The sequence below is a fragment of the Hoplias malabaricus genome, chromosome 17 (assembly GCF_029633855.1).
Source record: "Hoplias malabaricus isolate fHopMal1 chromosome 17, fHopMal1.hap1, whole genome shotgun sequence".
In the NCBI taxonomy this organism is placed as follows: domain Eukaryota; kingdom Metazoa; phylum Chordata; class Actinopteri; order Characiformes; family Erythrinidae; genus Hoplias; species Hoplias malabaricus.
In genome coordinates, this window is record NC_089816.1 from 4,461,653 (window position 1) to 4,478,573 (window position 16,921).

The 16,921-nt window shown below is 39.1% G+C and overlaps 1 protein-coding gene across 9 annotated transcripts in view; it reads left to right on the plus strand.

Annotated features, from left to right (window-relative positions):
- Window positions 1-16,921, plus strand: part of dlg3 (discs, large homolog 3 (Drosophila)) — a 105,975-nt gene that overhangs the window by 62,801 nt on the left and 26,253 nt on the right. For 3 of the 9 annotated variants that reach the window (XM_066649144.1, XM_066649146.1, XM_066649145.1), the window contains exons 6-12: window positions 35-85; window positions 2,072-2,196; window positions 4,537-4,706; window positions 5,189-5,325; window positions 7,485-7,629; window positions 9,131-9,305; window positions 11,301-11,447. In XM_066649144.1, the coding sequence (XP_066505241.1) occupies window positions 35-85; window positions 2,072-2,196; window positions 4,537-4,706; window positions 5,189-5,325; window positions 7,485-7,629; window positions 9,131-9,305; window positions 11,301-11,447 (950 nt within the window). The remainder of the gene's footprint in view (window positions 1-34; window positions 86-2,071; window positions 2,197-4,536; window positions 4,707-5,188; window positions 5,326-7,484; window positions 7,630-9,130; window positions 9,306-11,300; window positions 11,448-16,921) is intronic. The other 6 variants (XM_066649147.1, XM_066649153.1, XM_066649148.1 and 3 more) reach the window with 3 other exon arrangements.

Below are 16,921 nucleotides of genomic sequence, written 5' to 3' on the forward strand. Positions count from 1 at the left end.
GAATGTGTTTAATCCTCCAGTGTTTGTGTTCCAGGTGAATGGAAGTGACGGCATGTACAAATATGAAGAAATCATTTTGGAAAGGGTGAATATCAGTTATTATTGCATATGCACCTTTTTACTGTCTTTATTTTCTGTATTTCTGCATTGACTTTAGTGCTACCTGTGCAGATCTTACCACTAGATGGCAATAAATAGTGATCTGAGAATCGAAAAGAAGGCTGACGGTTAAATGGCTTCTCATTAAACAAACAGCCACGAATCACCACAGTCCATCTTTGCTCATAATTCTTTCAAACTCCTCTGCTGCTGCTCACAACGTAAGACAAGGTGTCCCCAGGATGAGACTATTTTTAAGTGAGCATTAAACAGCAAAAGCTGAGTGAATAAATAGCTTTTATAGGGCCAGGCGTCTGCATACCTCCATCTTGTATAAAGCAAAATCATGTAGTTTTAATTAGGCAGTATAGCGTCCATGAGGCTGTTGGAAAAGGGTCAGTGCTTCGACAGAGCTTCTGTGGGCCTCTGTCCTCCCACAGGTCTGGAAGCATCTCTGGGCTTTCAGGATAATTGCAGCCCAGCTCCTCCGCTAAATGGCATTTCTGCATGCCCAGGCCTAAATAAACTATGTAGGATCACACGTTAAAAGGTCCGTGGGTGTATAACATTTGGCAGTGGGACCCGGCTCTGGCTCACTCTGGCTCGGACGCCTCAGACTTGCTCCATCCTAATTTGCTATGACTGTTACTCATTAATTATAGAAAATAAAAAAAGTGAAATCTTTTTCTCAGCTGCCTAGTATTTTTTTTTTTTTTTTTTTGTGAGGGAGGGGGCAGTCTCTGATGAATATTATAGACCACAGAGTCACAATCCAGAAAAAGGTGAGGAAATGAAGGATATGTTTAGGAAGAGTGTACCATCAAATGAAAGAGAGAGAGAGAGAGAGAGAGAGAGAGAGAGAGAGAGAGAGAGAGAGAGAGGCGCAAGACCAGAGGAAATAGTGTAAAATGAGTTTTTGATGAAGCAATTCATATGCCTGAGATTTTGTATACTATACTAAAATACTATATTATATTTTTAATGATTACTTCATTATTAGCAGGTATTTAGGGCTCTGCTGTACGTTTTCTTGTAAATATTTCACTATTTGGTTTTATTTACACTGAGCATGTGTTAAAAGACTCACCAGTTAATTATTATGGTGTCGTAATAATCACTGTCAGAACCAGTAAAATAAACAAATTACTAACATATACCACCGCACTGAAGAATCAGTTCAGTTAATTATTGTGTTATGATAATCTCACATAAAGACATTCATTCATTCATTCATTCATTATCTGTAACCCTTATCCAGTTCAGGGTCGCGAATCATTGGGCGCAAGGCAGGAATACACCCTGGAGGGGGCGCCAGTCCTTCACAGGGCAACACAGACACACACACACATTCACTCACACCTACGGACACTTTTGAGTCGCCAATCCACCTACCAACGTGTGTTTTTGGACTGTGGGAGGAAACCGGAACACCCGGAGGAAACCCACGCGGACACGGGGAGAACACACCAACTGCTCACAGACAGTCACCTGGAGCGGGAATCGAACCCACAACCTCCAGGTCCCTGGAGCTGTGTGACTGCGACACTACCTACATGAAGACATATAAAGTTTATTAATAAGTTTACAGTAGTTTATGGTTACTGGTTCACACATCATAGAAAAATGTGTACAACATTTCTAAGCTTTTTCAGTTATTATTTACAAAGGCATTATTATCGATAAAATGTTTTTTCAATGATTTTTGTTCACATTATGAAACATTAAAAGACACCTATAGGCCTGGATTTGTCAAAGATTGTGTCTGCCCTATTTTGGGGACCCAGGTTGTGGAACATAAACTGGTTCATTTAGCACAACAAAGCAATTAGTTTTATATTTATCCCATTTTTAGTAGCAGGACTGCCTGCTCTTTAAAATGAAGTGTTACAGAAATTCCTAATCATTGAGGAAATATTAATACTTCTCTTTACGTATGCACTTGTATATAATATATATTTGCTGTATTCAATAGGGAAACTCTGGCCTTGGCTTCAGTATTGCTGGTGGGATTGATAATCCACACATCCCTGATGACCCAGGAATTTTTATCACTAAGATCATCCCTGGAGGTGCAGCAGCTATGGATGGACGACTGGGGTGAGTCCACACTCTCTCTGTCTCTGCTCTTTCATTCTTTCCTGTGCTTACCTCACACCACGGAGAGGGAGCTCTGCCCTAGTAAACTACTGCCATGGTCCTAATTCTTTAGTGCGCTAGTGACTTTCATCAACATCCTGTTCTTTTTAACTCCACATATCACTGAGTCAACTTCATTCTATGTGGCTGTTTTTAGTAAACAAGGTGCTTTAATTTTCACCCTAGTAGGGATGTCCTTTAGGCTCAGCACGGTTTTATATTGGAGTAAATTGGAGATTACTATAGGAAAGATACAACAAATTATATAGTGTGGTGGTAATGATGTTTTTTAATAGGTTAGAAATAGTATTATTTATGTGAGAAATTAATTAGGAAAAATTTAACATAAGAGATTTCTAAAATGTATGCATATATACATACATTTCAAAATTGATAAATAAATCATATAGCCTGAGCTACAGTGTTTCAGTGTTATTACTTGTTCAGAACAATTCTAGTAGTAGATTAGATACATTTTCACGTTCCAGTTTAGAGAGAAGACATTGTGGGTCAAATGTTTTATTGGCCTCTTCAAACTAAAAACCCATTCAAATGCAGAAATAAAGAGTAAATCATGACTCATCTGGCCATTTTAGCTTTACATCCATTGCTCTAATGACTTACAGGTTATGTAGCTGTAATTGATTTTACAAACTTACGGTTTTGACTGAGTGAATGTGGATTTATATTGGATTTGTGTCATTGTAAGACATTTTTTCAGTGAATTCAAACCCTTTCCTCTCTCTTTACAATCTTTGAAAATGGCTGTCTCTTTTTTACGCTCTCCTTTTTTGGCTGTTGTTGAGACTGGCACCATTTGGGACCAATTACTCATTTTCACTGAGTCTAAGTCTTAGACATCTTAAACTGCTTCAGAAACTCAAAAACAAATATTGGTTAGTTGTGTTAGTTTTCAGAGGATTAAGAAACTTTTAGGTATGGTCAGATATGTTGTAAAGAAATACCAAGATATTCCGCTTATACTACTGTTGTTGTGCTTAGCTTTAAATAAGGTCAACCCCATTTTAGCTGGACTATATCTGGTTACAAATATCCCACTGTGCTGTCACATTGTAGTACCATGCTGTATGTGTTTGTACAGCTGTTTTGCTGTTATTGTTATTTATCTGTGTGCCTTCACAGTTTATGGAAAAAACATGTAGTGCTATTCTTTCTGTATTTTTTCTACTCAAGAATATGGAGATTTGCCCATGAATAATTGGTTCCATTTCAATTTTAACCATTTACAAAAATATCTTTCTTATTTTTAAAGATAAAAAAAGGCATACTTTGTGTAATTTGAATGGAGTCTTAGCATTTTTGTGTTTCTACATTTCTTATTGAAGCAGAACTTACATTCTAGTATTATAAGAACATTCCCAGCCTGTTTATTTGATTGTTCCATATTCTGCATGCCTTATCTGAGAAAAAGAACAGAGAATACTTAAAACAATGATAGTACTCTTCATTCACACAAAATGTGGCCACTGGCTAATGTTCATCACTTCTATAGCTTTAACAAAATGCACTACTGTTGTAAATCTTTGAGGAAGAATCTACAATTTTGAGGAAAGCTGTTCCCTTTGGTTTGTTTATGTTCAGAAGCTATATGTGTTTTAAGACAGAATGGTATGTTTGAGGAGGAAAATGACTTTTGTTTGTGCCTGGATTGTCTGTAAGTTTTATTTTCAATGATTACATTAATATAACAGTCCACATTTTGTAAAATGCAATAGAAACAAGAATTTCTGAATTACCAATTGTCTTGAACGTTATTTAACTGATAAATGTAAAAAGAAAAGATTTCTATGGAATTTACTGAGCAAATGTTTTGTATTTTGTGAAAACCTGTTTTGCATATAATCACTTGTTTTATTTTACGAATCAGTTTTCAAAATATCTTCAATTAATCTATTAAGATAAAGTTGTGTATAAATTTAAATAAGTTCCTTTAATAAATGTTCACTTTATTATTCTAGTATCTCCATCTTTTAGTTTTATAAATGGCAGTTAAACTTGAAGTTAAACATGAAGGATCTTTCCATTATTGAACAGAGTAGAATAGAAATTCCTCTGAATGCTGAAGTATCACAGGTTTGTAATGACTTGCTGTGATTGACAGTGCCAGTATTTATGCAGCTGCGAATATTGTGCCATTTGTGTTTGTGTGGGGGTGAAAATTGACTGTAAATGTACTGTAACGCCTTTATGAATGAATGAGTTGAAAAACCTATTTATAAAAGAATTTGTTGTTCTTACTTTGTGAATGGTAACAAATAAAGTGTAAATTGTATGTGTCAGGGTGAATGACTGTGTGCTGCGAGTGAATGAAGTGGATGTTTCTGAGGTGGTGCACAGCCGGGCAGTTGAGGCTCTGAAGGAGGCAGGGCCTGTAGTCCGGTTGCTCGTTCGAAGGAGACAGGCTCCACCAGAAACTATACTAGAGGTCAACCTGCTCAAAGGGCCTAAAGGTCAGAGCGCAAACAAATACACACACACACATACACACACACAACCTCCCCCTCACCACATGTAGAAACACACAACGCATCACAGATAGCATTTTATTATTATCCAGAGTTTTGTACCATTGTAAATATATTACAGGTGTATGTCAATGTAGCATTAGGAGTCTTGCCCAAGGACTCTGGAATATGGAAAAACCACCTGCTCTAAAAGCAGTTTTATCTGTTTTAATCCTTACTACCCTTATGTGGGGACCAAAAAGCAATTTCATTAGTAATTTTATGTGAGTTACATTTTATTAAATAATTGATCACATTCATAAATACGGTTTGTTACTTTTTGGTACGGAAGTTTCTGATTATTCATTTAATGCATAACCCATTTTGGTCTCTTGAAATCTGAACAAGGGATACCCAGCCTAACAATTTCAGTATCAGACTTCCCTGCTAATTTCCTTCTCATTTCATAATTTCATATCGTGTTCTAGGCCTGGGCTTTAGCATTGCTGGAGGTATCGGCAACCAGCACATCCCTGGAGACAACAGCATCTATATCACAAAGATCATTGAAGGAGGGGCTGCACAGAAAGATGGAAGACTGCAGACAGGCGATCGTCTCTTGGCTGTAAGCCCCCCATCTGCGTCTATGTTAGACGCTTCTTTATTTATTTATATTTTTCAAGCCAAAATGGTCAATTATGTATGTTGTTTGTTTTTCAGTCACTTGGGGAAAAATAAACAAATAACATCTGTTTATTAGAAAATTGCACAGAAAAATATTTATAATATGCCATTTGCACAACCCACAACTCCCAAGTTCAGTCCTAGACATTAGTTGTATTTTCTGCTTTGCACAAACCAAGTTATACCAAAAACACTGATTGATGTTGAGGTTTTCTGAGTAACCGCTTCTTGAGGGCTCCATGTCTTTTCCGATGTGTTTACTCACCTTAATGTGATGAAGGCTGTACATGCATTTTACATGGAGTACAACTTTTGATCCTGTTTTTGCATTATATTTTCTTTGACTTTGCCTCCCTGCAAGTTCAGTATCATAAATCTGAGATTATATGTGTGTTGAATGGCGTCTGATTCTTGCATGAAATGGTACAGTTACCCAAAATGTTGTACCTATTTGTAGATTTCCACATAATTCAGCCTTAACTTTGCCCATAAATGCAGACTGAAAATGTCTGAGAAAGTATAAACCACTGTGTGAGTGATAAGGATCTGCTGCTCTGACAGGGACCCAAAGCAGGTCGTGAGCTGCTAAAGAGATAAAGAGAGCCTCAGCCTGTTGAAATACAGAGAGATCCTGAGGAAACCTCAGTCTGGTGAGATTACCAGAGTAAAAAAAATCTAAACATGCATTTATTTGTCATGGTACAGTGTAAAAATGTAACCGAACCTTGGCAGTGAACATACAGTCGTGAGGTTGTGGGGCTTGAACAAGTAACCTTCCAGTCCCAAATGTGATGATATACAGAGAGCCTCAGTGTGGCGAGATAAAGAGTCTCAGTCTGGTGGATGAATGACGAGGCAGTTTTGAGAAGATGGCTTGGTCAGGACTTTCATAAATCATGTCCCATTTATCAGATAATGCCGCCATCAGGGAGGTATGTAAATATTATAAATGATGCTGTTCTTTTTAGTATATGACTTAAAATATTACACACCTTTTATCTCCCTAAATGCAACTTTTCAGGAGAAGAGAAAAGCCTTTTTAACTTTAAGCAAAAATATTTTACTTCAATCAATGCTGAACATATATACAGGTTTTGCATGCTGCCATCCGGACGGCATCATTTTCTGAGAAGGCTTTTCTTATTTCAGAAATACATGGCCTTTCCATATTCAGCATGGATTACAACAAACCAGCCCCTTAGTAAAATAGTGATAAACTATTGCAAAACAATTGGTGCATTATTAAAATAAAAACCATTATAAAGGAGGCCCTGAGCTGTTGAGCAGTATTACATGTTTAACTTTTAAAACTACAGCAATTGGTCTCCTCAGTTACAAAACATTTACAGAGTGATTTTAAAAGTGGAGGTGATGCAACACAGTGGTAAACATGCCCCTGTCCCACCTTTTTGTAATGTATTTCTGCATCGCATTAAAAAGGGGCCTATATATATTTTTTTAAATTATAACATTTCTGGGCGGCATGGTGGCACAGCAGGTAGTGTCATAGTCACACAGCTCCAGGGACCTGGAGGTTGGGGGTCCCACTCCGGGGTGACTGTCTGTGAGGAATTCAGCATGTTCTCCCTGTGTCCTCATGGGTTTCCTCTGGGTGCCTGGCGCCCCCTCCAGGGTGTGTTCCTGTCTTGCGCCCAGTGTAAAGGGTAGGCTCTGGACCAACCGCGACCATGAACTGGATAAGCGGTTAAAGACAATGAATAAATAACATTTCTCAGTTTCAACATTTACAATATGGTATTTGTACACCTTTCATTTAAATATAAAATTAATATGATTTGCAGAGTATCCCAACTTATATGGGAGATTTTAGATAATAATGTGCCCATACACACAAAATGTAAAATACAGAAAGGAAAAAACACTGACCCTGACTGACCCTAACTTCCACTCTTCACCTCCTTCCCTTTGTGGTGGAGAATATGAAGACATGAGAATGGAAACTACTCCCAGTGCTAAGAGTCATCCGGTCTCCTCTGTGCGGCAGTTTCCTTCCCTTTCCCTCAAACACAGTGTCAAACCTCCTGCAATAATCCTCTAGAGATGCACCTATATGACATTTGTGTGTGTGTGTGTGCGCAGGTGAATAACATTGTCCTGCAGGATGTCCGTCATGAGGAGGCTGTAGCTGCGTTGAAGAACACTTCAGACATGGTTTATCTGAAAGTGGCTAAACCTGGACCGGTTCACCTCAATGACATGTACGCTCCTCCAGACTACTCTAGCAGTACGTACCTCCTTCTGCTGGATCACACCTTTACACCACACCACAAACTCCCACTTCATCATAACAGACAGACTATGAATTCTGGAATGAAACTCTTTTGGAAAAGTGACAGTTGGTGGTGTCAAAAAAATCTGAATTTAAGATATCAATAGAATACTCTAAAACTCTATGTAAAATAAGTTTAAAAATAAAGGCCAGCCTTGACAACGAAGTTAGCCTCTTAGCCGTGTTTCAGCACAAAACACTACAACATCTGTACGTGTATTTTGATTTGTACCAAAAATACCAACATTTCAGAAATATTAAAATAATTGATTGAAATCTCTTAATTTTCTGTGTGTAGTGACAATTAACCAAATAACAAGTAGCAATACATTTGTCTGCACCCTGCTAAATTATTAAAATGCAGGAACATAAGAGTGCATAATGTACGTGGGGGTGAGGGAACATTGACTGTTCTATTTGTCACCAAATTGTCACTTCAAATCACAGGTAAAACTGCAAAATTTAAAATATAACAGTCATTTAATACACATTTAATACACTAAAATAGTGCTGGCCATTGATCACTCATGCTATTTTAATGTGAGAATAGAGAGAAGTAGAGAGGCTGTTTGCCTTGGAGGCTGGTCTCTTGTGCAGTTTTGTAACAATGCGGCGTTGTAGCTCTGTTCTCAGACTCCCACAATGCAGCAGTGCTGCCCACCACACTGCTCCACGCTCAGCCCTCCTCTCTCATGCCTGCTGAGTGAGGAGGCGCACAGAAATCTGCGTGGAGTCACACTTCAACACTCTGCCAAGCACAAAGCAGCCTCCATCACTCGAATTGCACTAGCAATCTCTCTCTCTCTCCAATATTTCTCCTTTCTCTTTCACTCTGTTTCTCTCTCATGCTGTCCCTCTTACCTCCTGCTCTCTCTTCTTATCGCTCTCTTTTTTTCTCTCTCTTCCTTCTTGAACACGTTAGATACCTCCTATAAATTAGCACTAAGTTTAAAAAAACAAAATACAATATTTAGATTTAGCATAATGAAATTCAGGGTGACACAGTGGCGCAGCAGGTAGTGCCGCTGTCACACCGCTCCAGCGACCTAGGGTTGTGGGTTCATGCCCTGCTCCGGGTGACTGTCTGTGAGGAGTTTGGTGTGAATCTGAACTGGATAAGGCAACAAATTAATGAATAAATGATGAAATTCAATGTATCATTACATTCATCGTTTTAAACCGAGCAATACCAACTGTTTAGCTCATCCTTTTCCAAGTTCAGCTGTTTTTTTTAAATAACACAAAACATGCACACAAACACACCCATGTGAACTTATAAAAACATAAATCTGCACTGTATAATCCAACTACTAAAGAACAACATTCCTGAACAAACAGTTGCGCAACAGTTGTTTTTACCCTCTGTAAAATATCATATACACATGCACAATACACAGACACTTCCACCCAGTATTAACCACTTCGGGACTAATCATCTCTCTTTTTCCTCCTACTGGTCTCGCCCTTCCCCCAGCCTTCCCCACCATGGTGGATAACCACGTCAGCCACAACTCCAGCATGGCGTACATGGGAGGCATGGAGCCCAAACCTGTGTACCAGCCACCACAGGTCACCCCCTCTCGCTACTCCCCAGTGCCTCGGCACATGCTGGGGGAGGATGACTTCACCAGGTCAGTCACCCACCTTCACAATTCACCCACTGTCACTGTGAAACACAACCCTCAGTTCGGAAAAGATTTGGAGAGGATGTGAAATGCAAGGAAAAACAGAAAGCTTTGGTTTGTGTATTCTCATATGAAACTGTAAGTCAATAGACAGTACAAAGACATATATGTATGTACTTTTACATTATTTAACTTCATTGTTGGAAACTTTCTGGTAAACATGTTCTCAGTCTGTAAATGCTGTTGGGACAGGGCCAATTAAGGACTACGAGCATTAAAAAAGTTCAGTACTATTCAGGACAAACCTTCATGACCAAGGAAAGATCAAGGATCATCAAAAATGCTCAGCAAGTAAACTAACAGTTTATAAAAAAATTTCCACAGTGAGTGATTTTAGGTGTTTTATACATTTCATTGTACAATTTCATGAATTATATCTTCATGAAATATAAGCATCTATAAATATCTATAAGTGAACGCCTATTATATTTGGTCCCACATTTCCCACAGCTGTGGGGTGGGGCTAAGGAACACTTTGTCAAATTAATGTCAATATACACAGTTTTTACTACACAAATGCAAGCGTGTCAACAACGCCCAGAGTCATTTATTTCAACATAACGCCAAGCCACATTTGCACATGTTATAGCAGCATGGATATGTAGTCGGAGAGTGCGGGTGCTAGACAGGCCTTCCTGCTGTCAAGATCTGTCTGCTATTGGAAATGTGTGGCACATTACAAAGCGCAAAATACAACAAATGGAGGCTCTATGTGTCGCTGCAGATGAAGACTTGTTTAATGTAACAAAGGGAAAAAAATCTTCTTTTAAAACAGGACCAGTGCTTGTCTTCAGTCCCAAATGATCATTAATTCTTGTTTAAAATTAAAGGTGATGCAACACAGTGGGAAACAGTCCTGATCCAAATTTTTGGAAAGTGTTGCAGGCAACACATTTTGAACAAGGTGTTTTTGTCCTGTTTTCAGTTTAATATAAACTGTAAAAACCGTAAAAAAATTCAAAAATCCCTGCTTTCTGTTTTTTATTCAAATTTGACATACTGTTTCAACTTTTCTGGAGCTAGAGCACTCATGCACTGTCCTGCATTTTTTCTCATGCACTGTCCTGCATTTTTTGGAGATGGAAGTTTGCCATGTATTACACATTACACTTTCACTGGCTTCTTTTCATTTAACTTTTCTTTAGTTCCTTTGTTTGATTCCGTTGATTTCTTGGTTGTTCTTTGATTCAGATTGTTCACATCACATGCGATAGTGTGATTTATGAAAAAAAGAGAGCAAAAAGTTTTTTGGAGTAGGTGGAGGGTGTGGGCTGAAGTAGATCTATGATGTGTCCGAGTTTTGCCTCTCTCTGTATGGTGGTGTGTTTGTGGACGTGGCTTAAATGGACACGCGTGAGAAAGCAGGTCTCTTTTGGCTTGGGCAAACACTACTGAACAAGAGGGGACTCTACATCGGGTCAAACGTCATAGACGATCAAAGTCTCAGCTTATAAGTGTGTAAAAAATTTGACACGAGATTTGTCTCACAGTGAATAAAGCATGCAGCTTGTGAGTCGGTCCGGCCCCTGCCCGCTGCTGCCGTCCAGTCTGGAACACGAGAGCCCTCCAGCCCCCTCTGCTTAATAAGATGAATGCATCTTCACTGATGCATGTGTGTGTGTTCGTCTTTGTGTGCATGTGTGCTCTTCTGTTTTTTTGATACACGGCAAAGGATAATATCTTTTTAAGTTTAGACATCTTAAATATAGTCAATATTTATAACATTTCTCTTTATGACATCATAGAATATTAAGATTTTTCACACTACCCTCCTTAAATGAGAAATAGATATTGACTCAATTCAAGATGATTTAACTTAGGAAGGTATAGACATGTGTATACAAGTGTACAGTACAAGCCTGTCTGTTTGTCTCTTTGTGTCTGTTGTGTCTGTGTGTCTCAGCTTGCTCCATTCACTGTGTGATTTCTGTACCCCACTAGGGCCGAGCCCATTTACAGTGTCATCCACAAACATCTTGGGGAAACCAGCCCTCCCTCTCCCCATCTGTGCAGAGGGGGGTCAGGGGAAGGTGGCTGTGGCCCTGCCCCCTCTGCTATGTGCCAAAGCCTGGTCCCGTACTCTGGCAGGTACTAACCCTACTAACCCACTGCTTCTTGATGCTTCTGCCTGGCCTAGTCTAGCCTAGCCTTGCTAACCTGATAGTCACCCTGTTCCACATTGCCAAACATCCCCTCCTCTATCTCCCCACCACTTCCACCTCAGGAGTCTGCACAGCATGTGGCGGCTATGTGCTTCTCCTGTATGTGTGACAGATTCACATGGAAAAGGCAGATGTGCACATGACAAAACGCAGCAGGGTGAATGAAGAGGAGGAGGCTTAGCTGTGCTTCAGGTTTGGCCTTAGTGCCTTTGTATCACCTGTAGACTGATAGGACAGCGTAGTAACAGCTTTGTACTTCCATTTTTATTTATTTATTTTATATAGTACCAGGCAAAGAAGTTGGATGCACCTGTTGTAGTTTATTTTCATGAAAAATGAAAAATCTCATTAGGCTTTATATGACACCTTCAACACTGAGTTTAACTGAATGAAGTCAGTTGAAACACTAACTGTGTATCAACATAACCTTAAGAATGATATATCACTGTAATTTAACTGGTTTCATGTTAATGCGTTAACCACAGATAAATGTTAAAAATAACTGAGGCTGAATGCCATTTACAAACATGAGCAGATATAAGGAATAACATTAATTAATTTAATGGAAATATGCGAATTGTCCAAGCATTTGAATGGTACTCTATGAATTCTTCCAATTCAACACGAAGCAGCGTTGTCTCCGCCCTTAGACTTTTCTCTATAGGAACATATTGTATGTACATAAATTTAATCATGTTTCTAGTCTTTGTCCTTTATCAGACCATGATCATCCAATCATCCAATCAGCGTGTGTCAGTGTTTTAAGCGTGGTGTGTTCCTCTTGTATTCTTGAGTGACTGAGTGTGATGCTTTTCCACAAATAGTGTTTGGACTATTTCAGGCACTAAGGTGTTAACACTGAACTAAGAAGGTAAAGCATTTTGTTTGTGTATAAACGAGTGCTGTGCAGGGTTTATAAAAACAGATTAGAAGAGGAGCTGACTGAAATATGATAACCTGCATGTTTCTGCATGTGTATATTAAACAGAGACATGGGATTTTGCAGTTTTCGTGTCCTACTATAATGACCAGGTTGTAAATGTTTCAGTCAATATATTGATCAATATATCAATATATTTAGTTCTTTTTTTCTACTTATTTTTCTAGACTAATATGCTCTAATCAATGTGTCATGTTCATTGTAGTTTTATGTGGATATTTTGACGTTTTTGTGGTTGTGTTTTCAATGTAAAGCAGTTGTTTTTGGTTATTGTACTTCTACAGACATTGTAGTGAAATAACAATTCTCTTGAAAGGATGGCCGCAAGCAGGGTTACCTAACATACCTGACAGAAATAACACAGAGGTTTGTGTGTTCTGTGTGTCCACTGTTTTAGAACATTTTGGGAGAATTGCTTTCAGTTTTAACATTTTCTGCTTCTAATGGTACATTCTTTGAGGCTGGGCTCTGGGCTCTGAGGCAGCAAATCTATTGTGCGGAGAGCACCAGAATGACCTTTGGTTTCTTTTTATGTGTCTATTTCCTTTTTTCCAGTAAGTGCTTCTTGTCAGTTCCACATCCTTTCAGACCCAGAGCGTTGAGTTTTCTTCTCCCAGTGAGAGTAGTCATGAATTTTTTTCAGAACTGAAGCAAAGAGGACTTGATATTTTTCACCTCTCTAATATAAAATCAATAACTGCAAATGTTTGGTAATTTATCAGTTCTTTCACATTCATTTTTTTGTCTTATCTTTTTAAAAAAATCTAGTTTTGAAAATTCTCCACCCTTATATCTTTTGTGCTCAGAAATATCTTCCAAAGAGTACAGTACTGTACATATATGTACGCACACACATACACACACAAACACACATGCGCGTGCGTAACTAATGTCACCCTGCAGCTCTGGAACATTTTGGCTGCTGTTGCAGTTATGTAAATATAAACACAGGGCTCTGTTCTTCCTGTAAAGGTATTGGGAAGTAAGAGCTTGCTTCTGTAGTCAGGGCACAACTGATGAGTGGAGCACATTCCTGCAGCTGTCGTGATTCATCTGCACAGAGAGGAAAGGAGGCCACACACCCTGGTCCCCCACCCCCCACCTCCTTACACACGCATACACACATACATACATACATACACACACACACACACACACACACACTCCAATACACAACAAGCTGTGCCTATCACGCAAACAGATTAGACAGCCTTTCAGAATTTGCTGACATGTACACAATGCATGCAAAACACACATACACACACACACACATGCAGATACACAATTGCAAATCACTAAAATTATATCACTTGTGGCACACACACACACACACACACACACTGCAAAAGAAGGCATAAGGTGTGGAAATAAGTTTTAAAGACACGTTACTTGATTACACATGTGCATGTTTAGTGAAGGTACCAGAAGATAAATATGCATAAACATGTACAATAAATATGTATTCTGTTACAGTGGCAGTGCTCATGAAGGATTTTGCCAGACCGAGTGTGTGTGTGTGTGTGTGTGTGTGTGTGTGTGTGTGTGTGTGTGTGTATGTGTGTGTTTGACTGAGTCACAGGAGGGACGTAGATCAGCCTTCTGCCCATCTGTGCTTTCCCCACACTAGGCCTGTCACTGACACATTTCCATGTCTATCTGATCCGCCACAGGACAACAGCACTTGCCAGATGCATAATATTAAGGAAATTCTGAGGAAAATTTTCCAACTCAACCTTGGACTGAGGGCATCCACTTTAAAACTACATTAAAGAATTTAGAAGCTGGTGTGTCTGTATCATTGTTAAGGCTCTAACATTGTGTCCTATCCGACCCCTAGCCGATTCATACCCTTCTGGGCACAGTTTAGAGATTGTTTGCCTTGATTATAAACATCAATATTTGTAAACAAAGCTAATAGAATTTTAAAGCATTATCCCACTCTGTTTCTCATAATTGGCTCTCTGGGTGGGAGAGATGCCCAACAAAGGCGTCTGTTAACCTACGTAACAGAGTTGGGCAGTTACAGTTCTCCTTCAAGCATGTTCAGCTGTCCAATGACATTGTGTTGGCAGCAGCTCAAAAACAAGTGTGGCTGGCTTCAAAAGTCTCAGAGGAAGCTTGTGCTGTCTGTCTTGTCAGCTTGGAAGCATCTTGTGATTGGGGGAGTCCTAGTTAGTGGTTGGAATTGGCAGTGATTTTAATCTCTGTGTATTCTGGTTAAAAATACAACTACGACAAACAAAGTGAACTGATCAATGAGATAGGGGATGTGCACTTCTAGTGTGATAGGACGTAAAGTGGACTTAAATAGTTGGGGGACCTCTTGAAGTAACCAGAGGAGGGCGAAGGGAGGTGTTTGTAAAAATGTAGGTAGATGATTGTATATACAAGTATACATTTAGACCCACATCAATGCGGTCTTTATCATCCTCTGACTTGACCTGTTCTACATTCTACAGCACCGGTCCATCACTGTTGGGTGACATTAACATCCTACTGGGGTCAGTATAAGCTCTGTGTGTGTGTATGTGTGTGTGTATGAATGTGAGAAACCTGTGTAGCTCAAATGCTCTGTTTGCTCACAGTACACAAGAGGACAAAGCAGATTGATCAGTAACTTAGCCGCTGGTGACTTTCATGAGTCAAAGACTGTAAAATGGTCAGTTCTTTACAGCTCATAATCTACAAACCCCTTTCAATTCAGTTGTGTATCTCTGTGCCTAAGCTATATAAACCTCTTTAAACACAGGACAGGTACGATTAAACCTAGGGATAATATTTGTCAGCGCTTAGGCAAGCTGTTGAATTTAAAGTGTTAATCATTCATCACACCAAGTTTATTCTTAGCTGCTCTGGAAGGTCTAAAGTGTCTCGAACTGAGGGCTGGTTCAGAGCCAAAAAAGAATGAGGTAGTGAGCTCTGAGCGAGAGTGCTGTGGCTGAAGTATTCACCTGAGATTTGGAAAACTGACCCGCAAAGAGGAAGAAAGAGAAGAGTACATGGCTGCCATGAAAACCATTGTCCTGTGATCTTGCCAAAGAGAACATGGTTCCCAGAGAGAGTCAGCTCTGTGTGTTTTCGCAGATAGACTTTCTAGTCTGCCCACATTAATTACCCAAGCACAGCTAGTAACTGTGATGAGAGAGAGAGAGAGAGAGAGAGAGAGAGCGATGATTTAAGTGATATAGTGCTGGGGTGTACTGGGGCATTGCGACCCAGTAAACCACCAGGAAAGGGCATTGGGGGATGGGGATTTACCACATACATTATTAGAAAGAGACAGGGAGTGGTAAATACAACAGAAACAGGAATAGAATAAAGGGGGAGATATAATTGAGAATTCTTCTGCACAGTAAATATTTATGTACTTATCGCAGATAAAAAGGCAGTGGGGGAAGGGAGGCTAGTCTCATGATATGGAGAAGAACCTGATAGTTGTGTACATAACCTTTGGAATTTACTCCTCCTCTCTCTCTCTCTCTCTCTCTCTCTTGTGGGGGGAGCATGCTGGAGACAAAGCATGTGCAGTGTGGCCAAACACATGACAAAACCCAATACTGTGATACTTAGTTCTCAGATTACAGTGTTCAAAGAAAGTTTATACTCTTTACTGTGTTTACACCTTCTCAGATGAACAAACAGGCCACATAAACCAAACTCTTTATTATTTTTGCATTTGGAGTTATATCAAACTGTAGTACAACATGTACTTAATACAAACCAATGCAATGCTCTCATATAATGCCCCAGACAGTTCTTTAAATCTTTCGAATTTTCTTTACATTCACAAATAATCAGAGAAATTCAAGTATGAAAAGATATTTAGCACTGGTTTGCAGGCCCAGAAGAGCTTATGTCTTATCTTAGTTTTTTGTTTTTAAAAATGGAATAATCCAATACATTGACTTCGTTAGTTAAATCCTTGAAATGAGCGACATTCTAGAATAGACTACTGTTTGTGTGATGTTGTCAAATTAGAAATAATATATATTTTTTGTTAATTAGATCCTTTTTAACATATTTAATAGTTGTTATTTATACACTGTTGGCCATACAATATTCTACTGCACTCTACAATACAATACAACACTGTACAATACTATATTATACTATATACACTGTCTCTGTGGTGGTACACTCAATGGTACATATTCAGTAGTGTATAGTATAGCATAGTACCGTACAGTACAGTGTAGTATAAACAGGTACTGTACAAATACATTCTACTTTAAAGGTACAACAGTGGTTTTGAAGTTCTAATTTGTTCCCTAAAGGTTTCTTACATTCTCTTCTCCAGAAGGAAAGGAGTAGATTTGTAAACTTTCAGTACGGGACTGTGTAAAATAAAGGAACATAATATAAGAGTTGGGCGGCACGGTGGTGCAGCAGGTAGTGTCAGTCACACAGCTCCAGGGGTCTGGAGGTTGTGGGTTCGATTCCCACTTCGGGTGACTGTCTGT